This window comes from Lacerta agilis, chromosome 16, assembly GCF_009819535.1.
Source record: "Lacerta agilis isolate rLacAgi1 chromosome 16, rLacAgi1.pri, whole genome shotgun sequence".
Lineage (NCBI taxonomy): Eukaryota > Metazoa > Chordata > Lepidosauria > Squamata > Lacertidae > Lacerta > Lacerta agilis.
The window spans coordinates 27,439,656-27,466,394 of NC_046327.1; the positions used below are offsets into that span (position 1 = coordinate 27,439,656).

Here is a 26,739-nt window from a genome sequence, read left to right on the forward strand (position 1 = left end):
AAATGAAAGTATCTTGAAGTCAGACATTATGTTGAAGTCAGGAGTGAAGTTCCCATTTATTTGAAAGATTCTGGATTGCACCCTCTGTTTCATTCTATCCTGAAAGCATACAGCTAAGATTTTTTTTCTGTTGACATACTAATAAAGAATATGAAATCCATTTCAGAGAGAACAGCTAAAGTTCTGATCGAGTTCTTCCAGATCCAAAAGAACCTCTCTCTCAAAATCAATTAAGTCTTCTCTGAAGTTTCTTTAGGCTGTGTCTGACTGTGGAGACCAAAGTGTCTTGCATCTGTTCTTCAGGTGAAAACAGGCTAGGCAGCAAAACAGGGTCCTCCTTGCTCTCTACCTCATAAAAAGGGCAGGTCTTTAAATGTGCAGCCATCGAAGGGATGTCACTGAATTGCCAGCTATTAACTGTGGAGAACAGGCTGCTAAATTTCCAGATCTATCAAGAAACATAAACAAGGAACATAGGCATGAAAAACTCGGCCTTGCAATTGTGCAAGATCTTGCAAACAACTCTTCCCATTACAAGAAGCTAGGTGCATGCATAAGAGGGCATCAAGATTTTGTCCAAATGTTTCAGGCTTGTAGCCCATCATTGAATCTACTGGTAGCACTTCAGACCTCTGGACCAGCCAGTCCACCACTTGCCCACTCACTCACTGCCACCACCTGCCCACGAGTGCACCACTGGGGTGTTCCAACCCTTCCACCCTGTTCCTGCTGCCACCTCTTCCTCCTTGCTGTCCCCCTGTTTAAAACAAACAGGCACTCCTGTTTAAAACTGCTGTTCTGCTCCATCTCTTCCACTTGGCCTGGAAAGAGAGAAGGGGGTGAAGCAACGCCGTGTGGCAGAAATGGTAAGCAGGCAGCAAAAGTGCTGTTCGTGGCCTAGCAGCTTGTACTCCAGCTTTTAGCATTTTGAGTCAAGCCAGCAGCAGAATCAATGGCACAGGGGTGTGCAAGATCCTGTGGATCTGGCTTGTTAGATCTGTGTGCCCCCTCTTCTCTCCAATCCCTTTTGTCCCCCAAGCACTTTGCTATAAATATCTATCTAATGCAGTCAAAGAGGAGAGGTGGAGGGAAATTTAGCAATTCTCCTTGTTTAGATATGGATCCTAACAAACATTTTCAAACTTTCGGCATGGAGCATTATCCTTTAGGAATTAATGTACATTTACAATGTATTCAATTTATGTAGAATAAATTATTTTGTCTATTTAATTTATTTAATTTATTAACTTCCTAACCTAGATATGGATATAGATATAGGCCTAGATCTGTTAAACTGACGTCTTCATTTAAAACTCAAACTCATACTGTATTTAACATCCCACTTTGATTAAAGGTACAATTCTCCCTGCTGTATGTGTGTGGGAAGGGGAGAGAGAGTGAGAAGCAACAGAAATCAGAGGTTTTGTTAGACCATACTATTTCTACTACCATGCTGGAACAATATGCTTGGCAGACTCCTACTTTGAATCAAGGCTTAGTTTTCTTGGAGAACTAAGAACATGCTTGCTTTCCATATTCAGGGAACATTCCAATATAAAGCTAACTCTTAATCTCACAATCATGGGTTTGAGCCCCATGTTGGGCAGGGGGTTGGACCAGACGACTCTTGTGGTCCCTTCCAACTCTACCATTCTGTGATTCTGTGACGGTTAAAACTTTAAAACATCAGGACAGAGCCTGATATCCTGCAACCATTGCTTGTCACAGTGCTTTAGCCAGTGTAAACAAAGCCTAACTAAAAATTGCCAAAATGTTTTTTTATAGTGGTAGAAACCCATGATGCTCACAACCCAAAATCCAGAGACCAATGTAAATGTTTGGATGATGCCACCATACCCTCCCAAATGCCCCCATTACTTGCCTTTTTGCGGACTCTCCAAGAAGTGCCGCCATGAGAATATCTCTTCTTTTCCCACAACAGAAGAACCATTCCTCTCTCCTGCAGCAGAGTAGCACAGATGTCCCTCATCTGCACAGACACCTGAGCCAACTGAGACAAGCTGAAGCTATCCAAAAACTCAGCGATGTATTTCAGGATCTCCAGGGGAAGGCTGCTCAGAACATCCATTTCTTTCCCCTTGCGATTTCTGCTCAAGTTAAATTTCTTTGCTTCCGAGAGCACGGGGTCAACCTCTGGCTTAAGGGCAAATGTCTTGAGGTGCTGGCTGTAGATGACACTTGAACTTTGCCCAGCCGGGCGCCAGGGATATTGAACAAAAGTGCACCCCAGGTAGGCAAGTGGACAACGACGCTGGAACCATCCATTCAGGCAGGACTGGATGTCGGCGTGAACATTCTTGAAATGCGAAGGAAACTCGTCTCTCCTGAAAACGTGGCTGCAAGAGAACGTGAAAGCAGAGTTGCTTTTGTTGTGCCTTTGGGTTACACTCTCGCTGCCGAGCTGCAGGTGGAGACTCGGTGGGTCTTTGGCATCTAGTGTGTCTGCTAGAACAGCCGTGGAAGCGAAAGGCTCCATAGCAAAGTTGTACGTTTGCGTCCCAAAATCTATGAAGAGAGCATCGACGCTCTTTGATTCAGAGATCTCATGCCCTTTCAGTTCCTTCTCCAAGGCACACAACAGTGTAGTTTTGATTGCATCGGATTTAGGAAGAGCCTCCAGACTTACTCCTAACTCTGAAGTATCCACAGATACGCTCTTAGTTGGCTTCCTGTGCGCCACAACGTCCCCAAGGCGTGCTCTTTTGCCACAATAGCTGACTGGCACTCTGAAGGTGGTTACAGTCTTCACTTCCTGAACTTCCAGGTTTCCATATACAAAGTCTTTCTCTCTGGGAGTGCAAGCAGCCATCTGACCAAAATGAATTAGCATCCTTCCATGGTGCACCAGATACATATTATAATCCCCTATAGGAACCTCTTTTTTTAACCTCTCCAAAACTCCATCTTGCCAAGGAGCCAAACCTGTCTTTTCAGCTGCTAAATTCACTTCAGGAGAGGCTTGGTTTTTTTCACTGTCTCCCACACCGCTACCTTCTTCTGGCGGCTTTCCTTTCTCGTTGCCACTAGAAGTTGGTCCTGTTTTCAGAGGCTTACTCTCCGTTCCACTTTCCTCGTTTTCAGCCAGTTGGCCTGTTACTGTGCACGCTTTGAATTCTTTACTGAAGATATTTTCCCAGGTTTTGTAACCAACTAAATCTACCCCTTCTTTGTCTTTTGCAATCTTCTCACGCTCTTCCTGGCTGAGCCCGGCTGCCTCAGCCTTAGTTGCTTCAGACTGACCAGCTCCTTCTCCTAGGTAGTACTCAGCACCATCGGTCCCTTCTTCATCTATGGGACAGGCCTCCATGCATTCTGGGAAAAACTCAGCCATTCTGAGTGTCTTAAAAAGAGCTTTCTGATCTCTCAAGGCGAGGGCCGCATCTAAGCACGCTTCGCCGGGCTCCTCTTTCATAATGTTCTGGTGCAGAACGTCCTCAGAATCCACGTTTGGCCAACGATTCCAATCCATCGAACAGGAAACGATACTGGCGGGGCAGACTCTGAGGTGTTTGGCCACTTTGAAACGGGCCATGGTGAAAGGGCAGCCATAAAGAGAGTTGAGGCATGAGACTTGCTCTAGTGGACACAGGAGTTGGTGCTCGTCCTCTTTACACATATGGAAAGTAGCACCGCAGTGAGCCCGGCAGCTGATCACCACACAAGAGACCGTGGGCTCGACTGGAGCTTGGCAGTGCCGGTTGAAACACTTCTCACAGTGCTTGTGGAGTCCAGAGGAAGCTCGTTGCTTCCTGCCCTGCAGACACGAGAGGAGACAGAAAGAGAAGCAGCTCATCAAAGCATTGAGGAAAGCTGGGACATGGTCCATGTTTGTGGCTTAAAGAGCTCTGCATTTAATATTACAGTCGTACCTTGGTTCTCAAATGGAATCCGTTCCAAGAGTCCGTTCTACTTCCAAAAAACGTTTGAAAATCAAGGCGCGCCTTCCGATCGGCTGCAGGAAACTCCTGCAGCCGATCGGAAGCCACAGAAGCCGCGTCGGACGTTCGGGTTCCAAAGAACATTCGCAAACTGGAACACTCACTTCGGGAGTTCGGGAGCCAAAACGTTCAAGAACTAAGCTGTTCGAAAACCAAGGTACGACCGTATTATTAAGATTAAGATTTATATACCACCCTTCATCAAAAGTTCTCAGGGCGGTTCACATAAAAACACAAATAGTTAAAACTAAAATAGAATCACAGTGCCTGCTGTGGTCGCAGAGACCAGTAGCACATAATTGCTGCCTCCTGCGTTGTTTCTACTGCGTCAGCAGCAGCAAAGCGACCTCTCTGGGGTGCAAGCTTGGGCAGAGTGTATGGAGGTCCTGGGCTACCCTGACAAAAAGACCAGCTTCTAAACCACATCAGCAAGCAATACATTTGGCACCAGCTTAGCTGAAGGGTTTGCCGGAAGGCGGTATACAAGACGTCATCCAATTGTCTTAGGTGCTCCGCTCTGGATTTGTGTAGGGTTCACTCCTTAGCCTTTTCTTCTCCCAAAAATGGACTACAGCAACCAAGGAGGAATGTGTCTCTTGGGGCGGGGGGGAAGGTTAGCACCCTTGGCCTAGAACAAAACAAAATAAAAATTTCTTTCCAGTAGCACCTTAGAGACCAACTAAGTTTGTTCTTGGTATGAGCTTTCGTGTGCATGCACACGAAAGCTCATACCAAGAACAAACTTAGTTGGTCTCTAAGGTGCTACTGGAAAGAAATTTTTATTTTGTTTTGACTATGGCAGGCCAACACGGCTACCCACCTGTAACTTGGCCTAGAACAATTAATGATGTGCTGTAAGAATGGAATTGAACTAGAGAGACCAGTTCACTGAATGCATTGCACGACAAAACAATCTCTTCTCTTACCATAGCTGCAGTTGGTTGCCTTTGGTATCCCTGCAAGAAAAATAAAAAGGTTTCACAAAAGTATCAAATAGTGGTGATCTAAGTACAGCCTTGCAGTTCAACCATTCCATTCCAAAGTAGAATACAGAATCTATATGGTGTAGGCATGCTCCATTGTTATGTATTGAAGTTCCCACCCTAGGCCACTAGGGGTGTTGTGTATATAGTTTCACTCTGCCTACCGTGGCTGCAGTTCTCACTCAGGTCCGCACATGCAAATGAAGGGTTGAGATTGCCGCTCACGGATTGGGTAGCTAGAGAGAGTCGTTACTGTTGCATGTTACTGAGTACTATATAAGCAGGCTGGCTCAGCCCTTCGGTTCAGTTCTGTTCCAGCCTGATACTAAAGAGAGCTGCTTGGAGAATCACTGTGTCGTCTGCTATGTCCACCCACTATTTAATATCCATCATTGGGGGAAATGTCTTCACTAGACTGCTTTTTTACCTCCAGTGTAATTCAGTGTAGATGCAGGTGCCCATTTCATTACACAACTGTAAATGACTGACCCAAACTATCGCAGATTGCTTGTTCTCCTGTATCGTTTTGTCAAATGGTCTGGAGGACATTTATCGCATGTCAGGTGCAGATTTGTGGCAAAAGGGTTGTTTGTATCTACTTCGAGCCTATAAGTGATGAGGGCAACAATGCTTCCTGGTAGCACACGCAGAAAATATTTTCCTGTTTTTCTGACTTCGTTAAATATTTAATTTACCATATGTATTAGCAGTATTTATTTATTTTTATCTAACTTTTTTTTAGGATATAAACATAACAAATCGACTTCCGGTTTGGCGCCATCCCCGCCAGTCGGGAGAAACCTCGCGTCTGAGGTTTCTCCGTCGCTGCGGGGGGAGGGAGAGTCGAGACTGCTACTCGACCCCCCAAAATCACCAGGTGGAGAGTCCTGGTGCCGTGGGACCCGGCGGGCCCCCCAGGGTGCCTCCCTTGCTCTCCGGTTTGCCCTAGTAAGGGCAGCCGTGACGTGCGAGGTTTGAAGGCGTGGGGGCTGTGGGTTCATCGCTAGCTTCGCAGCAGGAAGCGGCGGAGCCGGCGGGAGAGAGCGCCAAATTCTTCTTGGATTCGGCTAATTGGACCATGTAAGTACCAAATTTGCTAAAAAATAACAAAAAAAATTGATTTAATTTGGAAGTTTTGGGAACTCTAAAAACGGAAGTCGGTTCCCTAAATGTTGAAGAAGGAGGAAGCAGTGGAATTTTGAGTTCTGAAGCATTTTATGGATTTTGTAAATAGAAAATTTCTGAAGCTTTTAAGATACAATTGTTCTCTCTCTGAGATATCATTTGGACTGCATAAGCTTGCTGGACTTTATGGACTTTACTGACCTTATGGACTTTATTGATTTTATGGATTTTATGGACTTTGAGGATGCCCAAAAGGAAATGGTCTAAGGATTTCAAAATAAAAGTCTTGGAACTTTTGTGCAATTTAACAGAAGGATTCAACCAGCTAAATCAGCTAACGGGGACAGTACTAGCTGCGGACTTTAGCTGTGCAAGAAAAGGAATTTAAGGCCTTTTGTGAGAGCTACAAGGACAATTATAATGAAGAGGAGAAAATCCGAGGAAAAAAAGGTGGATTCAATCCGGCAAGGAAAAGTAGGAAAATTAAGAGGCAGAAAACAACAAGAAGAAAAAATGGGAAATCTGTAGGAAAAAAGAGTGTCTGGAGGAAGGCGGTACAGACTCTGGTTGTTGAAAAACTCTCAAGGACATATGAGATAAGAATGGAGTACAAACCAGTTTCCCAAGACTGTGGAATTATGGTATTTGAAAGGGAGGGGGTGGGTTGAAAAACTTATGAACTTTGTGGAAACTTTTTTGCTATTATGGTTTGACGTATGGTATGTTAACGGATAATGGTATGGTCTTAAAATGAATGATGAGATAAAGGGGGGAAGGACTTTAAGGTAAATTCAATTTTAAATATGTTGTTATAATAGATTGGGGAATAACAATGAAAGCTTAGAAATACAGTGAATGTGGAGGATAGTTAAAAATGATGAATTAGATTTATAAATTGGAAAAGTATTTTGTAAGAAATATTGGTAAATGTAAGAAAGAGAGGAAATGATATTGGGTTTAATTGGTAATAACTGTAAATTAGGTTTTTCTATGGAGTCAACGGGTGGGAGTTGGGGAAGTCCACAAGGCTATGATGATACGTGTATTGTAAGTGATTAAATTGGCGAAGTATAAGTGTTCACCCCAGTGAGAGGGGGGTTTATTTGGTATGCTCCTCTTGGTGAGAGAAAGGGGGGTTAGAAAAATTTAATCATGTGCTGTAATTTGATTGTAATTTGGTCATAATTGGAAAAAGCCTAATAAATATTATTTAAAAAAAAATAAACATAACAAATCATTCAATAAAAACACTTCAAGTTCCAGGACAGTTGACAATGGCACACTCCCTCTGTAGGTGGTCCACAAGGGCGGCCAACGCAGTTGGAGTACCAAACACAGGACAGAAACCAGATTGAAATGGAGTCATAATGTTCATCTTCCTGGTGCCTCAGAACTCCCAAAGTATAGCTGAAGAAATTATGTGGTGCACTTAGTGCTTCTCCACCCACAGTCCTTTTAACTGGCTACTCGCTTTCAAGGACAGATAAATGCCAACATAAAACACACGACTTTTGAACCACAGCACATTGCCTGGGAGAAGCTAGGTTTTTGTGTGTAGGTTAGCACAATGTTTGGCAGCCCCTATACATTTCCCTGTAACAGGGACCGCCTCTCCTGGTATGTCCCGTGTAGGACCTTAAGGTCCTCAAATAATAATCTTTTGGAGGTCCCGAGCAACAAAGATGCTAGGTTGGCCTCAACTAGGGCCAGGGCCTTCTCAGTATTGGCCCCGACTTGGTGGAACAGTCTATCACAAGAGACCAGGGCCCTGCGGGATTTGGCATCTTTCCGCAGGGCCTGCAAGACGGAGCTGTTCCACCTGGCCTTTGGGTTGGTTTCTGTTTAATATTTATGCTTCATTCTTTTATTGGTGGGTTATTTGAAAATGAGACTGCAGTTTTAATATTGAATTTTTAAATTTGTATTTTAATCTGTTATTTTAAATTGATCGTGTTTATGTTTTTTGCTGTGATTTTAATTGGTGTTAGCCGCCCTGAGCCCGGTTTTTTTTTGGCTGGGAAGGGCGGGGTATAAATAAAAAAATTATTATTATTATTATTATTATTATTATTATTATTATTATTATTATGTGCATAACATGCCCCCAAGTATAAGATGACCCCTATTTTTTGGGACCCCAAATTAAATAAATGGGGGGCATTGTCCATGGGGGGGCGTGATTGCCAACAGTTGCTCACCCGCCTGACCGCCGCTGCCATTCACATGCCTCACAGAAACTACCAATCGCCTGCCCGCTCACCACCAGCAGCCACCAATTGCCCGCTCAATAGCTGCAGCAGCAGCCAATCGCAACCAGGCCTTGCCGCAGCCACCAATCACCCGCCCAATCTCCTGCTCGCAGCTAGCATTTTCTAATACAGACTAGCAAGCATCTCTCAAGCTGAGCAAACTACTGTATCAATATGTGTAAGAGATCCAGGAACTAAAGTACATACCATCTCAAAGGAATGGCCAGGCTACCCAGAAAATGCAATCAAGTAAGGTAAGCATTATCAGGTATCCTGGCAGACAGGAGAGAAGTAACACTTTCAAATTTCTGCTGGAGACCACCTCCTTCTGTGATGTATGTATGATGTTTTGGGGTGGTGGTCTTGGGGCAATTTCAAAAGGGGCTTGCACACCATTGTTCAGGGTTCTCCTCCCTCCTGCGTGTGGTGAGTGGGGACCATAGCTGTCAACTTTCCCTTTTTTTTGCGGGAAATTCCCTTATTCCAGCGCCGTTTCCCATTGCAAGAAAAGGAAGGTTGACAGCTCTGGTGGGGACCCTGTTGCAACAGTTTATTTCCTTTAATAAAGATCAGGCTTACTAGCCTCTTTGCTTTCAATATACTCTGGTTGGCCTCTGCTTTCTCTCCAACTGATAGAGATCTCCTGAGGGACTCTATACGGGCTCTAGATACCCCATAAAGGAATTATTGGAATTTTTCTTATAACAATATTCACCATTACTTCAGTGCCACTGGTCATCAACAACCCAGAAAGTAACAAATTTGAAGAAAATTGCTCGATATTCCATTGTCCATGCTGAACTTTCTAGCACCCTCTCTGCTAGCATCTGTTACTTGTAAACTGCAGTGATGGAAAAGATGTACCACTGAGTTGATCTCGGCTGACAGTTCTTCAGCACTGTACAGCTATTGTTCAGAAGACAGGATCTTCCTTCTGCAGAACTCCTAGTGCAAATATGCAGCAACAGCCTTCCTGATGTACAACAGTAAAAGCATTTGTCTGTTTGTCTGTCACAGCCAGACTTCTGTTGCTCTGATTCTTGGCAGTATTTTGGATGCACATAATTTCTAAAAATAGCTGCAGCAATGACTTGCAGAACGTCAGCACAGTTACATAGCACAAAAACTATGCATGTATCGGGAGCACTTGAACATTTACAAGGGTTGGAGCAAAAGACAGATAACCCAAATATGGACAGTCTGAAAGCCCTACATGGGGCAATCCATCATTCAACAGAAGGACCATTTTAAAAGTTCTTTAGCTTGACTGAAACAAGCCAGTTTCTTAGAGGGCAGGTGATGGCAGTGGAAAGGAAATGCAAGAGGCCTGCTAGGGCTCATGCTAACCTATGGTTTAGCCAGGGCTTCTTCCAGCCAGAATGCAGTACAATGGCATTCTGGCACCTCTCAGCTGGGCCCTGGAGGTGTGGGGGGAGACGTGACCGGCCTCAGCAAAAGCCCCACTACACCTCCGTCTCACAAGAAGATCTGCCCCAGAACCTGAAAGGACATTCTCCACGGGTTCTGGGAAAAGTCTCCTCATGAGCAGGAGGTGCAGCAAGGCTTTGCTGAGCCTCTTCAGCCTCCTGGCTAATAGCCAACACACGGGAAAGCTGTGCCTCAGCTGAGCAAGTCCCCATGCCATTAAGCTGCTCAGCTGTGGTGCAGAAGTGCCTTTGCATCTCAGCTGAGCAACCTCAATAAGCCTCTGGCCTCTGAGGAGCTTCAAGAGATCCGAGGTAGGTCTTCTAAGTGAAGTATGTTCAGGCATCTTTTTTTCTGGGGTGTTATAAGAATTTTAAGGTCTCAAATATAGAATATTCATACATGCACCCATATCTAAATATATGAGCCATGTGTCTGAAATAGTACGGGAGAGCAATCCTGAAGCCATTAGACTCTCCCAAGGACCTCAAATATTCCTCTGCAGTAAGAGAGGCAAATGGGGAAAGCCTTCCCATTGTCTATTTGCTTGCAAATCCTGTCTTAAGGGTCAAAACAAAATAAAAAATAAAAAATTCATTCCAGTAGCACCTTAGAGACCAACTAAGTTTGTTCTTGGTATGAGCTTTCGTGTGCATGCACACTTCTTCAGATACCTTAGGAGTTTATTTGTGTATGAATCTTAAGGGTGTATTTGTGTATGAATAGGGTGAGCCTGTGACCTGGACTCAGGAACTAAAGTATTAACCATCACAAAAGAATGGCCAGACTGCCCAGTTAATGCAATCAGCGACCATTATCAGGTATCCTGGCAGACAGGATTTCTGCTGTAGACCGCCTCCTTCTGTGATGTATGTATGATGTTTTGGGGGGTGGTCTTGGGCTACATGGTGGGCAGTTTCAAAAGTCTAAATAAGGGCTTGCACACCATTGTTCAGGGTTTCTCCTCCCTCCTGCATGGGGTGAGTGGGGACCCTGTTGCAACTGTTCCTTTAATAAAGATCAGGCTTGCTAGCTGCTTTGCTTCTCAATATACTCTGGTTGGCCTCTGTTTTCACCTACTGATAGGGAACCCACTTAAGGACTCTATATGTGTTCTGGAATACCCCATAAGGGAAAGGGAGCAGTTTTGTTTTTATAACAGGGGGAAAGCACTGGGTTTAGCTCACTGGTTCCCAAATTTTGTGGGTCACTATCCCCTTGGTTCCATAATCTCATCCCTAGTGAACTCCACCCTATAAAAAGCATTATTCAGAAAAGTGGTTAGTGCAACCCATTAAGGAAGATAACAACACAAGAGAATTCAAAAGAGTAACAATTAATTGCCACATTTATTCAAAATCCAACTAAAACTATTTAGTTTAATTAATTCAGCGAAACTGGTAGATTTGATCCAGTGTCATACCAGCTCTTCAAAGTCTGATCATCATTTACACTTCCAGTGCCTCCCTGCCACTCCTTGTGTCTTAGCACGCCCCCTTGGTAATCCTACCGCTCCCCAGGGGCAGTACCCCCCACCTGGAAACCACTGGTTTAGTTTCACATTGGAACTAGCCAGTAAATTGGATGATCAGGAGTTATCAGCCCAAATGACTTTTGACACCATTAACCATGATGTCCTTTCATAATGACTTGAAGGAATAGGACTTGAAGGCAGTGTAGTACAGTGGTTCCACTCCTATTTGCAGGGTTGTCCCAAGAAAAGAGGAGGAGATGGTTGCTTGGCCCTGGAGCTTTTGAGCTGTGGGGTCTTGCAAGAGTCCCTCTTATCTCCTATGCCATTTAACATCTATACGAGTCTGTTGGGAGCTGTTATCCAGGAATTTGGACCATAATCCATCAGTATGCTGAAGACACACAGCTCTGTCTCTTCATACCATCTGAATCAGGAGAGACTGTGAAGATGTTAGACCAGTGTCTGGAAGGAGTAAAGGGCTGGCTGGGGGCTTATGCTGTTGGTGGATGTCTGGGAAAATGGCTGTACGACCTGTACATTTCCCCTGAAAGAACAGGTTTGTCATCTGGGAGTACTGAATTCCAACCTGTCACTGGCCTTTCCTGGACTGGGATAGCTTGGCCGTTATGTCCTTGCTGTGGTGGCCTCCTGCTTAGACTACTGCAACGTTCTCTACATGGGGCTGCCCTTGAAGATGACCCAGAGGTTACAGCTTGTGCAGAATGTGGCTGTTAAGTTGGTAAGTGGGGCAGCCTAAATGGATTGGGACCCAGGTACCCAAAGCAGCAGCTCCCCCCATATAAACTATCTCGAGCACCACTGTTGTGTCTGGAAGCTGCCTGATTGGCGCTGATCTGTGACAGGGCCTTCTCAGTGGTGGGTCCCTGTTTGTGAAAACAGATGAGGGTATGAGTCTGCTTTTAGATGTTCTAATTAGTTTTTTTAATGTGTTAAATCTCTTTTAAAAAATGTACAGTACTGTTTTAACATTTTGACATTTGCTGCCCTGGGCTGCCCTGGGAGGGAGGGCAGGATGCCAGTTTTCAAAATAAAAATAAAAAGCCACAACGCAACTACCAGCAGTCACCCTTGGCTGGAAGGCAGAACCTTCCTGCTCATTTCAGCAGAGCACAGTGGAATAGTATTGATTACTCTGAGATGTGTTCAAAGCCACCACAGAAAAAAAAAGTCACTGCTGTGGACACTTTATATTGATTATTAGTGTTTTATTGTGTTTAATGAGCTATTGTAAACCGCCCTGGACATTTTTTAAGTGAAGGGAAGCATAAGAACGTTTTTAAAGCTTTCAATGCAGTTTCCTTTCCCAAGAGTTAGCTATAGACAAACAAACTATAGATAAATAGATCCTTGAAGAAAATAAGAGGTTACAAGAGGCTTATCTTGGCTATTCCTGGGGGGGGGGGGAAGGGCTTGAGAGCTACTGGTTCGGGGAGTATAAATTACTTTTTATATGGGTTTTCATGTCAAAACCACGTGGCAGTTGTTTGCAATATTAGTGATAATATTGTCAGCTCTGTGCTATCGTTTGTTCTTCCATCTTCTAAATTCATTTTTTTAAATATCTCAAAGCTCTTACCTTGCCTTCTGCTTCACAGAACCTGCTGAAAATTCCTGATTAGAGCCACTCTCATGATTAGACAGCTGTAAACCTCAGCTAATTCTGCTCTGAAGTTTCAGATCTGCCCTGCTGTAACTGATTTCGGAGACTAGTCCTCTCAAAAGGGATACATGCTTGTTTTTTTTGGAGCTGACCTCGATCACGAATTTAGGATATTAATAGCCGAGCTCTTTAGTGCTAGCTTTCTGAAACTACTCTCTAACCTAGAAGCCCGTCCTCCGGTTCTAGATGCGCATGAGAGCAACCTGTGGTTATTTAAGTAGAAAGGAAAATCAACTCTGCACCTGCTCAGAGCCTCCTCCTTCATTGTTAGTTCATATTTTACAAGGATGAGCCCTGGCACTGAAGGTGACAGCCTCCAATTAATCCCACTGTCTTTCGCAATGCAAAGAAGCAATAAAGAATAAAGCTGCAATCCTGCACACAGGCTGTGCCAACACGGGAAAACTGGACCTCACGGAGCTCAGCACCTCTCTAGCATTCCCAATTTAACAGAGCTGATGGAAGAATGTCAAGATGAGAGTCTAACATTTATCAGTACTTTAAACACTCTGCATAATTAGCTGCGACACACTTCCCCCCCCCCTTATTATACATGTTAATGTTTTTCATTCCTAACTCTGGCATGATAATATAGCATTCACATTTCAGCTTTGATTCCAAAACAGGTTTTTGTTTTAAAGCCTTACCCTCAGCATGCAGTCTCTTTTTTTCTGTACCCCAAACAAATGGTCTCTTGGGTTTTTCAAGCTGAGTTGAAATGAGGTAGATCAGAGATGGGTGGGAGCAGCAGAATGAAGGAGGAGGAAATCTGAGGAGGCAGGGGAGGTAAAAAAAAAAAAAAAACAACCACCCTGAAATGCACACAAGTGGCCTCAGCTGTTAAAAATAAAACTGGTGCACTCGGCAGCATGGTTCAATTTACAGAATGTTGCCCTTCCACAATATTTATTTTAACTGTCATTGATGCTGTGCTGTTTAACAGAGCTTGAGCAGAACAGCTGATTCACATATCAGTACAATAACATTCTCTGCAAGGCATATGCTTTACAACGAAGTCATCTTTCTTACTGAGGAAGTAAGTTTTACATCCCTTCAGCATCTTCCTCCTCATGCTGCCTATATGAAATACTCTGACTTTATTTATCCCCCCCCCTTTTTGCATTAAAGCTAATGAGTATCTCTTTATCCGATGCGGGATATTAGTTTTCTGCACTGAAAATGTAAAAATACTGATGAATTCCAGAATCTCTGCAACATTAAAAGACAACTTGTGTAGTTAGTAGCAAAGAGTGGCACAATTAAGATAAACCTTCAGTCATAGCCTGATAATGAACTGCAGGCTTCAGGGAAACTTCCATGTCTTTGGCATGTCCATAGTTTGCTATGAGATCCAAAATGGGAAACATTAACCAGAATTCAAAACTATGGTTTGAGGATGTTTCCGAGTCTAGTTTGGAGTAGAAGTAATTTGCCGACTGAGGGGTCATGGTGGCAAATTATAATTAGCACAGAACAAGTATTAGAGGGGAGAGCATGTGTTATTTTGTAATGTTGTTTTGTCTTGTTGCCACCTTGAAGACTTTCAGCTGATATGTGTGTTACTAATAATGTAATTAGTTAATTAGAGTTGTCTGAATTAAGTCAGTGTGAGCAATACACTCATGGCAAAACATTATCAGCCTCCACATATGTAGCATAAATATTTTAATGTGCTTCCGTGAGCAGGAAGAGGTTCCAAGGCCACAGCACTTACCCACCTGCCCACCTTGTTCGGCCACAAGCAGCTCCTGCAGCCACTTGCTAGCACATTTGCAAAGCTAAGCAGGTGCTGGCACAGTCTCAAATTGGATGGGGAACCATGTGTTGAGATTCCTGCATTACAGGGGGTTAGATTAGATGACCCATCCCTTCCAACTCTACAATTCTATGAGGAATACACCTAGTGACTCAGTTATTTAGGATAAATGTCAACATTTATGAAAAACATGAAATTAGAAACTCATGCAAAGAACAAAAAAATTATTGCAAAACCATCTTATCCCTTGGGGGCTTGCAAATTCTAAAAGAACCAGGAACTTTTTCATCGAAGGAAGAATTTAAAAACAAACAGAATGGCAATTTTGCGTAAATTTTCCATGGATCTCTTCTAACTCTAACATTCTATGATTATATGAACCCAACCCTTTGAGAGGTAAATTCCAAACATAATTTACACGTTGTACCATATACCATGTATTTCATTTTTTTAGTTTATTCATTTTATTTATTTTGTTAATGGTGTTGTTGTTCTTGTTCTTTTGACAGCCTCTGAAACATTATTTCAGTGTCCTCTCTAAAAAAGCCAAGCTTCACAAATAATTCATTCTTATTAACTTACTAGGCTTCTCTATATGCAAACATCTAAGATAACTAAATTCATTATTATTATTGCTGTTATTATATTTATATTATATTTACACCCCACCTTTTCCCTTGACGGGGACTAAAGGCAGTTTTCTTTTTTTAATAAGAACAGCTATATCAAATTTGCCCCAGAAGACCAATCTTGAGGGCAGAGCTGTCTTCTAGGGCAACAGGCCAGATGAGATGAGGCAACAACCCAAGTCCGAAAGACAGGCAAAAGATTATGACTGGTGTGTATGAGGAATCAAGACGTGGTTCTAGTCTCTGCTGTGAGATCAACACAAGAAACTTTGTTCTATAGGCTCAGGGGGAGCACAGCCTAGAGTGGGGCCACTGCTGGCAGGGGCAAGTCCACAGTGGGTGTGTCGGCTGCGCCCTGGACAGGGCTGGACTTGCGGAGTTCCAGTTTTTTGCTGAGCTGGTTGTAAAGCTCCTTCAAGGCTTCTCCACCATGCTTGGGAGGCTCTAGTGACTTCAGCAGGGACTCCAACTTGGCAGGTGTCACCTTGTGGTGGAGGTGAAGCAGGAGCCTCAGCATGTGTCTATGTACATTCTCCTTCCTCAAGCAGGTGGGGAGGAAGAAGTCATCAAAAAGGCTGGTGCAGAACTCCTCTTGAGTGAACTCGTCGCTGAGGAGAGTGAGGTTGCTGGTGAACAGGTGCAGGAAGATGTCACTGAAGGCCAGATCACTGAATGTCTCCCCAAGGGTGGGGAGCAGCCGGAGAAGAGCGTTCTTGTTCCTTTGCTTAGTGATGTGAAGCACGTAGTAGAGCCCAATCTGGCAGGCAATCCAGTGCTCTTGCAGAAATTTGGGGAATATATCTGGGATTGTGGTGGGGTAAGGTGCTGGGCCCTTGTCTTCTAAAGGCAGCTTCTGATCGACGGTAAATGTGTAGTCATCCACCACGAAGGTCATCAACAGTGGCAGGAACTTGGTAATCAAGTCTACTTCCATTCTGGGTTCCTTAAAGATCTGACTGTCAATAATGTCCCAGGCTCCCTGTCCCAGTGTCAACATCCTCAGGAGAAGCAGAAGATCGGGGCTTTCCCTAGGTAACATATCCTGCCCAATCAGCTCTTGCAGGTGGCGGATGGTGCTCAGAGCCAAGGTGTGGATGGCAAATGGATCACAAAGTATCATGGATAAATCCCCCAGGACTTGCTCTTGCCCTTTCTTCGCTCCGTCGAGGAAGCCTTGCAGCTCTCGGGCCCGCTTGTTGTCCACAAACCTCTCTCTAATGCAGGCATCCAGGCACCAGGTAAACTTGTGACAGGGGTCAACCAAGCAGATCTCGCTGATATCTAGGTCATGCAGTGACATCAGGAGCTCTGCCCGCAATGTGCAGTAATGGACATTGTGTGTCCGAAGGAACAAGGTCCGCAGGAACTGCAGCACCATGTCGTAGAGTTTCACGTTCTTCCCGATCATTTGGGTGAGCTTCTGCACCACCTCTCCTTGGCGCCTCATTTTGGGAGTAGGGCTGAAGAAGTTGTGCAGGACAGAGAGGTTGCCGCTAAACAAGGCATTCTCCTTCTCCAGGATGTATTGCTTCAGCAGAGGGGACACCTCGTCACCAAATAAGGCCTGGTTATCCCGCCAAATCTGACGCTTCACCTCCATGGCACATGCTTTGTACAGGTCCTTGTCAGTCATCACCAACTTCAGCTTTTTTTCTGGCACCTTGGGCAGGTGTTGCATGACACACATCACCACAGGTTGGATTGATGGCACCTTGACCAAGGGAAAGCTCTTCTCCAGGAGGTCTTCCAGCTGCTTGTATCTTTCTTCGGCCTTTCCTTCAGAGGCAATGGCTGAGACCCTCTCCAGCAGTTTCTCCCTCAGCTCCTCAAACACAGACTGGTGGAACTCAAGCCTGAGGGTGCCGTGGAGGTCCAGGAATGGCAAGGCTGACTGAAGAGTGGGCAGGAGGATGCCATTTTCTGTCTGGAACTGCTCGATGGCCTTGAGCGGCTCCGTGCAGTTGGTCAGCGTCTCCTTCAAGTCTTCCCCGTTAGCCACTCCGAGCTCCTGCAGCCCGGCAAACATGGCGCAGCACCCTCCTCCTACAATGTGGCTGTTGCTTTATAGATTATACTGCTTTGTTAATAATATAATACGACTTTGGTTGTATTTGTGATGTTCGGCTTATTTTTCAGTTGCTATTTTGTTTCTAGCGTTCCGTAGATTGCAACTGTTTTATTTATGATTTGTTAATCGTTTTGTATGATTTAGGCTGTATTCGCGATTCTCTGCCATGTCTTAAATTATGCTGCTACTACTTTATCGCTCGTAAGCCGCTACGAAATCCATTTGAATGGAAATTCAATCAATCAAATTCAATTTCTGGAGCCTTGCTGCGCTCCAGGACCAGCGAGCATCAGTCGCCTCTACAACCCTAGAGCGCCACTTCCGGGTCTCCAAGGCTGCAACGTGACTATAGAGCTATAACCGCGACTGCGGGAGGGGGGAGAAAGAAAGAGCCAGTCGGAAGCGTAGGGGCGGAGATTCCGCCGGAAGCTGCGCCAAACGGCCCCCGGCGCGATCGGCGCGTGCGCACGGGAGGCCTTTCGCAGCCGGCTTCGCCGCGCAAAAGAGGGAGAGGCGCCCGCGCGCGCGCGCCTCGGGGGGCCCAGGCAGGACCTTGACGTCGCGGGGCCCGCCGGCTGCTTAGCCGGCCGCACTTGCAGGTACCAGGACTCGGGGCTTGGGCTGGGGAGCGCGGCGAGGTATCTCCCTCGGAGCCCCGCGGCTGTTGGGTCCCCGGCGCCACGGCCAGGCCCTGAGGGGAAGGAGGGTGCGTGTGCGTGTGTGCGTGTGTGTTGTGTATGTATATACGTACGCCTTGTCTACCTGCCTGTGGAAGCGAAGGGCCTTTTTTGAGGGGAGACGCGGGTCGTCAACCCCGAGGGTCTTCTGAAAGGGGCGTGTTGTGTTTGACAGCGGTGGGGAGACGCGTGTCGGAAGTGGCTGTAGGAAAGGGTGCGGGGCCAGGCAGGCAGGCAGGCGCCATGGGCGCGGCGGCAGGGGAAGTGTCAGGGAGTTGGTGCTTCCACTTCGCCCCATTTTGAGGGGTCTTTTGTGGCGTAGGTACGTTGCCCTTGCTTGGGCCGCGAGGGTGTTTTGGGACCGCTCACCCGGAGATGCTTTTTGAAGCTGCGAGGTCTGACCATTGGTCTATCCAGTCCTTCATAAATGTGTTTGTGGGGGCTGTGTGTTATCGGCTTCTTAGAATGGTAGAGTGGGAAAAGGGTCATCTAGTCCAACCCCCTTCAAGGCAGGAATCTTTGGCCCAGTGTGGGGCTCAAACCCATGACCCTGAAATTAAGAGTCTCATGCTGTACCCACTGAGCCATTCTGATCATTGCTGGATCCTGCCAGCAGCCCATCAAGCCTCTGAAGAAATAGGCAGTTGGATGCATCTGGAAGCTGACAAGAGGCCATGAAAATTATGGTCATCTCTTTAAAAAGTACTTTCCAGTACCATCCCTCTGAGCACAATAATTAGGAAGATTCTGCTCGAACCCGCAACCCTGAGATTAAAAGCCTCATTCCGTGCCTCAGCTGAGCTATCCCAGATTTGTTTTGTTATTGTATTTTTTATTAGGTGTTTTATTTTCTCGTTTTTTTGTGAACCGCCTTGAGATCTTTGGGTGAGGGGTGGTATACAGATTTAATAAATAATAGTGATGACCAAAACATTTAGTGATGCTTTTCTGCGACTGGTGGCGAGAGTCTCTCTTTAGGGTTTCTGGGGGAACAGGGCAAAGGCCCTTTCCCAGCACCCCTACTGCATGGGAATTGTTTAGGTTGTAAAGGGAGAGGATCTTCTGTAAGAAAACCGTGACTTGCTTCTGCTGAGCTCTTCAGACAGTCTCCCGAACTTCTCAGGATCCGTGTGTAGAGATATGGCGAGCTTTCATACTGTCAGGCTAGTGGGCTCTGTCCAAGGCAGAGAGGCTGTGTTAGAGAAACCCTTTGATTTGGAGAATGAACCTGTGCATTTCAAGTGTAAGTTCTACCTGTTGGAATAGTTAGGACTCCGTTTTCCTTTTCTTATTTTGGGTATATTTGCCCTAGTTTCTAATTGGTAGTGGAGACACACCCTTTTCTAGTACCCTCCCCCCGCCCGCTTATCTAGTGTCAGGGCCCAAAGCATAGAAAACTAGTCATGGGAAGGGATCAAACCATAGATCTTGTGACTTTAGGATTGGTCAGAGGTATCCCCTCTACATTTTTATACTTATTTTTTTGCATTGACAGTGGAACCTTAGGCACAAGCTGTAGGGGAGGAGTCAATAATACAGCAGCCCCAAAATGGGGCAGATAAACCAGAAAATCCTCTTGCTTGCAGATGGTAGTATTCTTGTGACAAACCCACAGTCTTCTTTGCTAGCACATCAGAGGGTAACTTCACAATATAATTAAGGTTCAGGTGTTAAAAGTGCACTGTCCAAAGGTTGAGATGCTGGCAGTATATATTTAAAGGGAGGTTCAGGAGGCCTTACCTGGAAGTAAGTCCCATTTAAGTCTATGGGGGCTGAGTATTTATTATTATTACTATTATTATTATTTATTCAATTTATACACTGTCCTCCGTCAAAACATCCCAGGGTGGTTTACTACATTAAAAGCATATTTTACAGAGCAAAATAATAAAAACATAAAGTAGACATAGAACTGCATTGTTAATTTCCAATACAAATGGGAAGGAATGGTAAATACTTTGAAACATTTTGGGGTTTTAATTGTATAGGGACTTGATTAAACATATTATATTGATGTGCTCAGTTTAAAAGGATATGACAGACTGGGGAAAGCCAAATGTGTCATAGTTGATGAGGGTGCAACCATGGAAAATTAGTATTTTGCCCAAATTTATATATTTATTCCCTAAGCAGTAGTTACAATGAATCATTGAGTGACTGGCAGAAGCTATTAGCGAGGGTGAAGAAAAGCTCAGGATATGGGTGCCATGTATTTTATATCCTGATGTCTTCCACATAAAGAGGGGGGTTGGTACAGGAGTAATGCTCTAACAAATTGTTCTTTATACAATGATGGGTTTTCTCTGGAAAAGAAGCATAAAAGTAGGTGCCAAATAATTGAAGCTATGCTTACATGGTCTAAGCCTTGACAATCTGACCGAGGTTAGGTAGTATAAAATTTGGAATCTTACCAGTTTCTACCTTTTTAGGATAAGCGCATTTTAGACCTGTTTGGTTTGTAGATTCTTTAAAATTATTGGGGGGAAATATTTGCAAGATTTTTAAAAACTGATGAAGGACAGGCATATTTTAAAGAGGGAGGTCAAGATTCAGTTAAAATATGTTATCAGTATATGCAACTACATCACTTGGCTAATGTCTGTAGAGCCTTACTGAGTTTGCAGACTTCGCAAATTATTTATCCAATCAAAAAGAACTACAGTATCTTGGTCATACCTGTTAGGGTCCCACACCATCCTATGTAGTTTGATTGTTTCAGGACATAGAAACACAAATTGAGGTGGAGGTAGATAGTCTTCAGATCCAAAGGTTTCTTCCTCAGACAACTTTAGGTAAATCTTTTTTTCAGGATTATAGCAAAGTGATATATCCCAGTCATAATATAAATCAGCAGTGTGTCAGACCACTACTGGTAGGATTAGACAAATCTTTGATAGCTCTGTCCAAAGGCTAAATGATATCAGGCATGTATATTCCAATGTATTAATGGGATCATCAGCTGTTTTATACCAGTTGAACCACACATTCTGTTCAGACACAAACTGTGCCAGAAATTAGAAGGGAATTGAATTATATTGTTACTGATTGCTGCTAAAATGTAGCTAACTTAAAGATAAAAGTGCATAAGTTCACCTGCAAAATGTGGAAGCTCTTAATCATGAACAAGATCTCAATACAAAGGGACAACCAATTGTTTGGAGGCTTTTTAGAAAAGTGCTTTCAGTTTCTTAACTGTGTTGAGTCCACCAAAACAGTGCACAACCAATCATTTTGCTTTAACTCAGTGACACTGAAGAAGGAATGTTCAGGGTCTACAATTTGTGATTGATTTTGGACCTCGGTTTGTACATTAAAAAATATTTTCCTAAATATTTAAAGTAGCTACTGGCCTTTTTCAGTGAATTTTAAGCAAAAGCTTCAAAATAAGTATGAAGAAAGCAAATAATGGATTTCTGATTTGAAGACTGTCTATAGTTTGTAGTGCTGTACAGTATATAAACTACCGTATTTTTTGGTCCATAAGACGCTCCGGGCCATAAGACACCTCATTTTTAAAGAGGGAAAACCAGAAAAAAATATTTTTTTTCTGGTTTTCCTCCTTTAAAAGACTGGGAGGTGCAGGGAAGGAGGCTCGCCCCTTGTCCCCAGCTCCCTTCAAAACAAACGGGGATGAACTCTCTGAAGGGGCGCCACGCATCCCTTCAGAACGGCTCATCCCCGCTTGCGTTGAAGGGAGCTGGACACAAGGGGTGAACGCTCACCCCTTCTCCCCGGCTCCCTTTAAAAAAAGCGGGGATAAGCCGCTCTGAAGGGGCGCTACGCACCCCTTCAGAGGGATCATCCCCACTTGCTTTGAAGGGAGCTGGGGACAAGGGGTGAGCGTTCACCCCTGTCCCCAGCTCCCTTCAAAGCAAGCGGGATGAGCACAGGGCATAGGGTGGTGGAGAAAGCAGCAGCATCCCTGCTGCTTTCTCCACCAACCCACGCCCCGCCAGCCAATCCCAAAAGCAGCAGCATCCCCGCTGCTTTCTCCACCACCCTGCGCCCGGCACCAATCGGTGGCGGGGAGGGGGTGGAGAAAGTAGCGGGGATGGTGCTTTCTCCACCACTCGGCGCCCCACCGCCGATCCCAAAAGCCTGCTTTTGGGATCGGCGGGTGGCGCAGAGTATCCAGCAACATCTCCACTGCCACTCCCGCTGAACTCGGCGGGGTGTGGGGGGAGGCAGCGGGGAGTGAAGCCGATGTTGCTGGATCCTCCCGCAGCCTCCATTCGCAGAACAGAGGTGCGGTGAGGATCCAGCAACATTTCCGCTGCCGCCCCCCACCTCCGCCGCCAAATGCGGCGGGGGTGGGGGGAGGCAGCGGGAGCTAAGCCTTCGCTCCATAAGACGCACTAACATTTCCCCTTCCTTTTTAGGAAGGAAAAGGTGCGTCTTATGGAGTGAAAAAATATGGTAAATGCACTTATCCCCGAATTATCCCGTGAGTGGAGCCATAACACCCAGCATGTCTTAGCTTCAGTGGGCCATAGCAGAGCAGAAAAGAAGTTGCTGATCATGAATTTGCACAACACTGGTGGATGAATATTGCCAGTAGCTTATCGCTGCATCTCAATTAGATCAAGGATCATTTAAAACATTGTCCAGTGTGTGTTTGTGTGTGTGTCTTTGTCTTGTGGATAACTTAAGATATTCACACATGCAAGTCTTCCTAGCAACAACATGAAATATCATAGAATTGTAGAGTTGGAAGGGACCACAAGGGTCATCTAGTCCAACCCCCTTCAATACAGGAATCGTTTGCCCAGTGTGGGGCTAAAACCCATGACCCTGAGATTAAGAGTCTCATGCTGTACCCACTGAGCCATTCTGATCATTGCTGGATCCTGCCTGTAGCCCATCAAGCCTCTGAAAAAATAGCCTGTTGGATGCTTCTGGAAGCTCACAAGAGGGCATGAAAATTACAGTCACCTCTTAAACAAATATTTTCCAGCACCATCCCTCTGAACACAATAATTCAATTTAATTATTCTAGCTGATAGCTACTGATAGACCATGAACTAGTCTAACACTTTTTAAAAAACACAATAAAAACTAGAGACCATTGTCACAATCAAAGCAAGAGACCATTGTCACATCATGCAGGTGTGGAATTTCCTTTTAGTCCAGAGCAGGTTAAATACCAGTATTTGAAATGAATTTCATATTCATGGTGTGTTTTACCTTGTCTGAAATGAATTTCAGTAGTGAAGTGAATTTTCTTGAGACTTTTCCTGAAAAAATATTCCTATGTAAATCACCCTAATTTGCATAACAACATTTTTCAGTTTGCATTGCAACATTTTTCTGATACCCTAGAGAGTAATCTAATTAGCATGTTTATTTTTCTTTTATTTAGTAAATGAAGCTAAAAACTTTTGAGACTGCCAATTATTGCCTAATGTGTTATACAGTATTTGCAATTGGCACCCATTCATTATTTTGAATGAACATAGGAAATTATCCCCCCCCCCATGCTTCAATGAGTTTCACTTTATTGGCTATCATTCAGGCCATTAACTATACCCAAGAACTGATCCAGCATACCCATTGCTACACACCTGATGACAATGCACTGCAAAACCATGGAAGGCTTCACTTCATTTCAGTGGCAGCATGGGTGATAAGATAAAACCTGACTCTATCCTGCAAATTCCATGGGATCAAACAGAAATCCACCTGCACCACTTTCTGTGCTGGCCAGTCCAGATATAAGCAGAAACCATTCCAATGCATTTTCTTCCAACCCTATAGCCATTCCAGAAGTATACTATGGTTGTTGGTATTGAAAGCTGCTTAGAGATTGAGAATCAACATGGAGACATTTCCCCTGTTCCTCACCTGACAGAGGTCATCCCACAGAGCAGCCAAAATAGTTTCTTTGTCAAAACCAGGCCTGAACCCCAACTATAATGGACCCAGAAAATCAAATTCATCCAAGGCTGCTGGGTCTGGTTGGCAGCCACACATTCCAGCACTTTGCACAGGAAAGGGACATTAGCTAGTGGTCTATAGTTGTTAAAGTATTCTAAGTCCAAGGATTCTTTCTTCAAGAATGGACATACTGCCATCTGTTTTAAAGAGGCTGGAGCCGCTCCCTCTTTTGGTGAAGTTTATTATCTTCAGGACCTGACCAGTTGTCCCTTTGCTGCTAGAAGTACTAAGCCAGGAAGGGCAAGGGGTCAAGCAGATTCAAATTTGTGTACACCCAACCAAGTTACCTTGTCCGCATCCCCTACCAACTGAAACTGGCCATCAGTACTAGAGTATACATTACGCTGGATATTTCCACAGATGGGCCAGCAACAGCTAAGTCGTGGTGGTTGCAAGTGGTTTTATCCTTAAAATGTATGGCAAACAAGTAACAACATACCACCAAGGCTTCTACTATTTCATCCATAGAGCCAGAGTTTAAAAGGCCTTGAACCGCTTGGAAAAACCCTACTGGGTTACACTGAGGGGCAATGGAGCTGGTGAAAAACCACAATCCTTTCCCTTACCCTGGAGCTAGTGAAAAACCACAAAACCTTTTCCTTACCCCTAGTGGCTTGATACTGAGTTTATACTAGTGTTTGATTGAATTATTCTTGAGCTTTCCTCCACTTGTGTTCTGGTTATCTCCCAGGTTACTTCATTGCCCTCAGCTTCAAGTATGTACCATGGAACATCCTTGGCTCTGTTAAGCAGGAGAGGAGGACACATGGAACCAATTGTGTTAATTATTCAGGTCATTTTGGTATTTCACAGATCAGCCAGAAATTTGGCAGGAGCAGCAGTCATATCCACAAAAGCACCCCCCTCCCCCAAAAAAACCCTTAGGATCCATTGGTCCCTGGGGTGGACCATCCTAATAGACCCTCATAAATGCCTGTGAGTCTAATTCACAAAAGGAGGGAGAATTTGCTGTCCAATATACCGGTAGGTAAGGAGATGGCTAACAGGTTCCTAGTTCACGTCTCAAAGACTAGATGTAATTACAAGACTGCCAAAATAATTTGTGGACATTATTTCAGAGCCACTGTAAATTTTGATGATTCATGGTGGGCAGTTGAGGTGCCAGAAGGTTGGAGACAGACAAGTGCCCCTGTCTTCAGAAAGTGAGGAAAGGGCTAGTCTGGGAAACTGAAGATCGGTCAGCTTGACATTGTTACCGGGCAAATTTCTGTTATAGCTTATTAAGTTTGTGAGCATTGATAAAAGAATGCATTGATTTCTAGGAGCCAGCATGGGTTTATCAAGCATAAGTCACGCCAGACCAACTTTATCTCCTTTTTTGAGATTTTTGGTAGACCATGGAAACGTTCTGGACATAACATTATCATTATTTCAGCAAAGGATTTAACAGGGTTTCCCGTGGTACGCTTGCTGACAAGATGGTAAAATGTGAGCTGGACGATACTACTGTTAAGTGGCTCCACAGCTGTACCCAGCAAGTGCTTATAAGCACGACTCTGTTCTTGCTTTTGTGCTGTTGAACATGTTTATAAATGACTAGGATGAGGGCATTGAGGGGATGTTTATTCCATTTGCAGATGACACAAAGCTAGGAAGCATAACTAACACCATAGAAGACAGAATCAGGGGTCTTGACAGATTGGAATACTGAGCCAACGCCAACATTATGAAATTCAACAGAGACAAATGTGTAAAGTCTTGCATTTAGGGGCAAAAGTGGTGGGCTTGGCAGCAGTGCGTGTGAAAAGGATCTAGGTATCTTAGTTGATCACGAAGTGAACATGAGCTAGCAGTGTGATGTGGCTGTTGTAAAAGCTAATGCATTTGTCATCTGCATTAACAGAAACATAGCAAGGCTCTGCATCCACTTTCAATGTAGCTGAATATCAAACCAAAGGAGGCAGCTTTAGAGGTATTTCAACCTCCTTCAAAGTGAAGGAAGCCTTATCTGCAATGGACCTAAGTACAGTGGACATCCCAAAGCTTTGGTCCTGCTTTGGGGTTTTGTAGGGTGTAAAAGCAGCTGTCAACAGGGTGGATAAAAATCAATTACTATTATTTTTTTAATTGATTTTTTAAAATTTAAATCAGTTTTTTTATTTAAATTGGATTTTTAAAATAAAATGCTTTTGGAGGAAAAATCTTTCTAAAGATAGTTTTCTATTTAAGTTACATTATAGTCCAAAGGCTATTCATCAGGAAATAAGGATTTGTTTTAAGTTTTTCATGTGTGCTAAAACTTAGTCTAAGTTTTTTTAAAAAAAAATCATTTAACCACATCAGTTAACAAACATGGAAACATATATAATGTTACTGTTTTAGTTAAATAAATTGTTTAAATTGTTATTAAGTAAATGATTATTTTTCTCTTTCCAATAAAGTACAGTATAAAAGTTGTCCAATTATAAACAGTTAACTTATTAAACCTCACAATAACATTGTCGTCTTTGCTTCTAATCAGTGTTTGATTCTTTTTTGCCTATAGAGCCAAAACTGTAGTACCCAGTGAGTGGTGTCTGGAGACTCAGGGTAATCCCAAGATATGCAGAAGCTCAAGAATATCTGGAGGGAGGGCAGAAACCATAATGGGGGAGACACACACCACCCTCCAAAACAGCCTGTAATAACTCAGAGTCACAGAAGGCTAAGAGGGGGAAACTGCTAGCAGGCTGGGAATAGGGAATAGAGCAGTGCAGCTGGGGTAGGAGGACAGGAACATAGATAGATAGATACAAAGGGAATAAATAAATGTCTGGGT

The 26,739-nt window shown here is 44.2% G+C and overlaps 3 protein-coding genes across 4 annotated transcripts in view; 1 reads left to right on the forward strand and 2 right to left on the reverse strand.

Annotated features, from left to right (window-relative positions):
* Positions 1-31: 31 nt before the first annotated feature.
* Positions 32-13,671, reverse strand: FBXO40 (F-box protein 40). 2 transcript variants are annotated; one of them, XM_033173547.1, is made up of 4 exons: positions 13,544-13,671; positions 4,886-4,915; positions 1,883-3,775; positions 32-448 (listed from the first exon to the last, which is right to left on the reverse strand). In XM_033173547.1, the coding sequence occupies exons 1-4, from the start codon at positions 13,550-13,552 to the stop codon at positions 227-229; spliced, it is 2,154 nt and encodes a 717-aa protein (XP_033029438.1). In that variant the 5' UTR covers positions 13,553-13,671; the 3' UTR covers positions 32-226. The 2 variants fall into 2 exon arrangements, with proteins under 2 accessions (XP_033029438.1, XP_033029439.1); XM_033173548.1 differs by lacking the exon at positions 13,544-13,671 and adding an exon at positions 12,813-12,848.
* A 1,908-nt stretch (positions 13,672-15,579) lies between these two features.
* Positions 15,580-17,356, reverse strand: LOC117061021 (negative elongation factor B-like). The gene has a single exon (XM_033173681.1). The coding sequence runs from the start codon at positions 17,305-17,307 to the stop codon at positions 15,580-15,582; it is 1,728 nt and encodes a 575-aa protein (XP_033029572.1). The 5' UTR covers positions 17,308-17,356.
* A 471-nt stretch (positions 17,357-17,827) lies between these two features.
* Positions 17,828-26,739, forward strand: part of KPNA1 (karyopherin subunit alpha 1) — a 33,350-nt gene continuing 24,438 nt past the window's right edge. The window contains exon 1 of the mRNA XM_033173490.1: positions 17,828-17,948. The gene's annotated coding sequence lies outside the window, so the exon portion shown is untranslated. The remainder of the gene's footprint in view (positions 17,949-26,739) is intronic.